The sequence below is a fragment of the Ambystoma mexicanum genome, chromosome 2q, assembly GCF_040938575.1.
Source record: "Ambystoma mexicanum isolate Mex_15411 chromosome 2q, UKY_AmexF1_1, whole genome shotgun sequence".
NCBI lineage: Eukaryota > Metazoa > Chordata > Amphibia > Caudata > Ambystomatidae > Ambystoma > Ambystoma mexicanum.
This window is the reverse complement of record NC_090924.1, coordinates 389117415-389123122: the sequence shown is the minus strand read 5'-3', so window position 1 is coordinate 389123122 and position 5708 is coordinate 389117415. Positions and strand designations below refer to the sequence as shown.

Sequence of the window (5708 nt, the reverse complement as noted above, 5' to 3'; positions counted from 1 at the left end):
ACATTTATCCAAAGCTATATGCCCTTCCATGTGCTAGAGTGTGTACAAATGCATCTAAGATGATTGGGAAATGGTACCCCGGATTGGTCCCCTGAACGCATTAATCTATTTCTGTGATGTTTTCTAGTATAAGCGTGTCTATTTTGAACTGTGAAATAATGATGACAACGTTTCTGTTTTTTCTTGTCTCTGGACCATGCTACACACAATCTAGATAACCAGAACAATAAGTGTATGTAATGCTGTACAGCCAATTGTATAAATAAAATATAAAAGGTATTGTTTTTGAATGGAAATAAAATGCCAGGGAAACAAAGAGATTCTCGATAAAGATGTTGACAGGATTAGTGGTCAATGTAGATTACCCCTGCTATCTGCGCAGGGAGTATTAATTCTATTAAAGACTAGGAGGCGAGCATTATGCTTCATCTTCTTTTATTTCTACCCTTCAGCAGTTCAACCAACATATATAACAAATCATGAAAAAATGTCTTAAAGTAGCAACTTTTCTTTTTTCCAAAAACTACACAATCCATGAACCTCTGTAGTCCATGCTCCCTCCACCAGTCACAATCCACTTCCTGTGCCTGGGCTCCTCCTCTGCTTTTACTCGCTCTGAAAGTCTCTAACTGATCCTCGACAACTGTGCGAAGACTCTCCGGACTTTAACTTAATTGCTGCGAGGGCTCTGTGCTCCTGACCCTCTCTGCTCCGTCTTCACCATCAGTTATTCTTCTGATCCTCTCCTATGAAAAGATCAACACAAAATTATGTTAGGGTGGTGCCAACGTCTCGTACTGATACATAATAAAGCATTGCCATCGTATACACAGTACCAGACTCGGGTGGGAATTTAATGCTCGCCTCCTAGTCTTTAATAGAATTAATACTCCCTGCGCAGATAGCAGGGGTAATCTACATTCTATGACAAGACTGGAGGCGAGCATTATGCTTGTTCAAAGCTTACCCAACACCGTACTTGCTAAACTCTCCGCTGGCTTAAAGTAAAATTCTTTGAAAGTCCTATCGCTTGACCAGTCTGCCGCCAGCATTATCTCATTCAACGGCACACCTGCTCTCACGGCTGCCGAGGCCATTGCCCCCCTCACCGAATGAGCTCCATACGTGCTCACATTCAGACCTGCTGCCTGCATAACTTCCTTGACCCATCTTGCGATGGTAGCTGATGTCACTGCGTGATAGGGCTTCCTGCGCGCAATTAATAACTGAGTAGTACTTGCTGCTCTATACTCTGCCGTTCTACTCTCGTACTCCTTGATGCATCGTGCTACGCACCATTTCGAATTACTCGGGAAATACGGATAATGTACCGTAGATGTCCCTGTCTTGGTCCTTCTGACTATGGAGAATGTAACTCCCTCCGGCCCGAAGGATCGTCTGTTAACATCTAGTGCTCTTACGTCCGATACTCTCTTGCAGGAGATCAAGCATAGCAACATCGCTAACTTTCCCGATAATTGCTTAAGCGAGAGATATTCATTAGTCGGCCAACTCGCTAGTAGGCGCAGCACTGTCGTCACTTCCCATGTCGTGGTATACTTGGGATCCGGCGGCGCTTTAAATCTAGCTCCTCTGATGAGCCTAACCACCGCCGGATGTTCTCCTGCCGGGACGCCTTCTAATGGCGTGTGACCCGCAGAAATCGCCGATCTGTACACTCCTATAGTACGGAAAGCTCTACCGCTCTGTAATAAGTTCGCTAGAAAGTTCAGAATCTCCACTACAGGTGCCGAAACGGGATGAACACCTCTGTCCTTGCACCAGCTTGTCCATTTTGCCCAAGCTGAGTCATAGCTCCTCCTAGTGGATGGAGCCCAGGATTCAGCGATAAGCTGAGCAGCTTGCGCCGAAATTCCTGGCAAGGCCCAACGTTTCCGGATATCCTGCACGCGACTAGCGGGAGTGTCCCTCTCACTCTCAGAGGATGACACGACCCAGCTGGGTCCGTGAGTAGTCGCTCCTCGTCGGGGAGGACTCTGGGAATGTCTGATACTAGTTCCATTAGGGTGGGGAACCACACTTGAGACTTCCATAATGGTGCTACTAGAACTAGTTCTGCTTTCTCCCTCCGGCATTTCGCCAATACTCTGCTCAACATCACAAAGGGAGGGAAAGCGTAATGTGGACCTCCTATCCACTCTTGCAGAAACGCGTCTGTTCCTAGCGCTCCCGGATCCAGCCTCCAGCTGAAATAGCTGGTCTTCTGCGTATTGAGCCGGGAGGCAAACAGGTCTACTTGCAATGGTCCCCATCTCGTGTCTAGTCTCTGAAACACTGCTGGATCCAGCCTCCAATCGCTGGAATCCGTCAGGTACCGCGAGTTCCAATCTGCCACTACGTTCAGTGTCCCTGGCAGGTACTCTGCTGTCACCGACGTCCCTGATCGAAGGCAGAAATGCCACAGATCCTTCGCTAACTCTGCGAGCATCTTGGATCTCGTACCACCCAAATGGTTGATGTAGCGCACTGCTGATATGTTGTCCATCTTCAGCAGAACACAAGATTTCACTCTCTCTTTCGTAAAGGCTTTGATCGCGAATGATCCTGCTAGGAGCTCTAGGCAGTTTATGTGTAGACGAAGCTCTTCTTCGCTCCACTTGCCTCCGGTCTGTAAAGACCCACATCTGGCTCCCCAGCCTTTCCGACTGGCATCCGACTCTATTATCAAGTCCGGTTTGTCTCCGAATATGGCTCGCCCATTCCAGGCGTCCATATTCTTTAACCACCATTCTAGCTCTGTAATCGAGTCCTGATCCAGCGGCACTTGTTGATGGTACTTCAGACCTAGCTGCAGATGCTTTATCTTCAATCTCTGCAATGCACGGTAGTGCAGTGGCCCCGGAAAAATGGCCTGGATAGATGCTGCTAGCAGCCCAACTATTCTCGCTAAAGTCCTGAGAGATACTTGTTGCTTCTCTAAGCATACTCTGATCTCTCTCTTGATGTCTCTCATCTTCCGAGCTGGAAGTTCTAAGGTCGCTTTCTTGGTGTCTAGAATGAATCCCAGGAAATCTAACCTCTGCGCTGGTATGGTATCTGATTTCTCTGTGTTCACTAGGAACCCTAGCGAGGCCAGAAGGTCCTGTACCCATCTCGTTTGGTACACTAATACCTCCCGATCTTCTGCAAGAAGCAGGAGATCGTCCAGGTAGATAATGAGCCTCACTCCTTTCTCCCTGATTGCTGCTGCTACCGGCTTCATTAGTTTTGTGAAAGCCCATGGTGCCGAAGCAAGGCCGAATGGCATCGATCTGAATTGCCAGAATCGACTTCGCCAGCGAAAAGCTAGAAATGGTCTGTACTCCTCGAGAACAGGTACTGTGAGGTAAGCGTCTTTTAGGTCTAGACGCGTCAACCAATCTCCTTCTCTTAGGGAGTCTCTGAGCTGATGGACGCCCTCCATCTTGAAGTGCCGATATATGATCCAGCCATTCAGCTCTTTGAGATTTATCACCGGGCGTACCTTCTCCTTCCTGTGTACTAGGAACATATTGCTCACAAATTTCGGGGCTGTCTCGCATTTCTCTATCGCCTGCTTGGTGACTAGCTGCTCTATCTCGCTGTCTAGCCATGCTAGTTCTGCTTGCGCTAATCTCTGACCCCGCGGCTCGTATCGCTGCACTGGGGTTTCTATGAAATCTAGATGTAGACCGCTGACGGTCTGCAGTATCCAGGAATCGCTTGAAAGCTTGCGCCAATTCTCTAAATATCTGCGCGTCCTCCCCCCTACTGGGGGATACATAATCGCTCTCACCTGGTGTAAATCCTTGGCCTCTTCCCGATCCTCTGGGCCTTCGGCCTCTTGGGAATCTCCCCCTGGACGGGAAAAAGGTGTCTTGGCTCTTGTTTTCCCAGTATTGTGCCCTGGTGTTCTGAGGTCTTCTCCCTCCTTGGTAGCGACCGGCAGCGCGACCTCTGTAGCGGCCGGTCCCTCCAAAAACTCTGCTGGGGAATATCTTGCGAATAGATGCTTGGGCCTTCTCTAGCGACGCGAATGTTCCTACGAACCGGCCCATCTCCTTCCCAAAGGTCTCTCCGAACAGGAGGCCTTGTGCACCTTCCCCTGCTTCATATGATGACAGATCACTCAATTTCGAGTCTATCTTGAGCAATAGGCCCTTTCTCCTCTCTGACGCGATGGCACAATTCGCGTTTCCAAGCAGGCAGACGGCTCTCTGAGCCCACCCTGCGAGGGCTTCCGGATCCACTTCTTCGCCCGTGTCCTTCGCCCTCTCTGCGAGGTCCATAATTTTTGCGAGCGGACCTGCTAAGTCTAATAGCTTCTCCTGGCAGGATTTCCAGGATCTGTCAATCCCCTTACGGGGGTCCTTGCTCGTCTTGGCTACGAAGGTCAGCATTTTTGGGTCAAGCTCCGGTGCTTCCGCTACCTTTCCTGGCAAATCTGGGCGCGGGCACTCTGCCCGCAGGCGCTGTCTAACCTCCTTGTCTAGTGGCTTGCGTAATCTTGCTGCCATATACTGAGTCACTCGGGGGGATGGTTGCCACTCGGTGGACCTTGGATTACGTATGCTGTCTGGGTCGAACATATCCTCCTCGTTCTCTACGAGGTGTTTCTCCTTCCTCGCTTTCTTGCCACCACTGGGTCTAGTCCAGTCCTCTTCCTCGACTTCTTCATCTCCTAAAGAGCCTTGCTCATCTATTAGCTCTTCCTCCGAGCCGAGGTCTTCTCCAATATTATCCTCCCCTGGAGTGGGGGTCGTGAGGTTCGGCACTGCCTGCTTTAGTAGGTACGCTTCTTTGAGCTTAGCAAAAGCGTCAGGCACCTCCGAGGCCTTTTCTATCGCCTCCTCATATGAGCCCCGGGGGTCGTCAGAGGATTTCCTCTTTAGGGCTAGTTTTCTCCCCTTATGCCCCTCATTCAAGGGTTCTGTGGGCGTGCGCTTATCCCCTTTGGTGCTGGACTTTGGCTGCGAGAGTATAGTCTCTAAGGTCTCCAGCCTTTCTTGTAGGGGTCTCACCCCTTCTGCCACTGCATCCATAAGAGAGCTACCCAGCACTTGCTTGAAGCTGGCAGCGAGGTCCAGGGATTGCTCCTCCTCACTCCACTCAAAGTCTGACATATTCCTCTGTGCTGTGTGCCTAAAATACCTGGAACAGGTGTCTTAGCACGCCCACCACTCTCTTATGATGTTTTCTGTTTTTTTTTTTTTTTTTTTTTTGTGTATGTGGCTGCACCTTTGTCCTTTTATAGCCTTCCGGCCTCCAATCAATCGTCTACTGCTTCACGGCAGTGTAGGGCTCCTGGCCTCGAATCGCCCAGCTCCTGTGGCTAGAGGACTAGGAGCAGTGCTGAGGTTAGTGTCTCAGCTGATCGTGCTGTGCGTGATCGAACAATCGCTAAATTCGCTTTGGGGTCGAGAAACTCTGCGTCTACGAACGCTGGCGAAAGATAATTTTGCCTTCGCCGCTTCGCTGTGACGCTACGCGACTTCGCGCGTGTAAGCTCCGCCCACCCGCGGGTGGGGGCTATGTTGTTGGAGCGAGACGCTCCGCGCTTCGCGCGCTAGCTCCGCCCACCCGCGGGTGGGGGCTATGTCGAAGAGGCGATCCGCCCCGCGCTTCGAGCGCAAGCTCCGGCCTCCAGTGGGAGGCTATGCGCGACCTGTCTCCGGTCGCTCGTGAGGCTGACTGAACCCCTGGAGTGCCGGGTATACGGCACGGGGCCG

The 5708-nt window shown here is 50.8% G+C and overlaps 1 protein-coding gene across 1 annotated transcript; it reads right to left on the bottom strand.

The window, feature by feature from the left end:
* Positions 1 to 418: 418 nt before the first annotated feature.
* LOC138568950 (uncharacterized) lies at positions 419 to 5248 on the bottom strand. Its single transcript, XM_069646706.1, has 2 exons — positions 3776 to 5248; positions 419 to 746 (listed from the first exon to the last, which is right to left on the bottom strand). Exons 1-2 carry the CDS (start codon positions 5100 to 5102, stop codon positions 724 to 726), a joined length of 1350 nt encoding a protein of 449 aa, XP_069502807.1. The 5' UTR covers positions 5103 to 5248; the 3' UTR covers positions 419 to 723.
* Between the last annotated feature and the right edge of the window lie 460 nt (positions 5249 to 5708).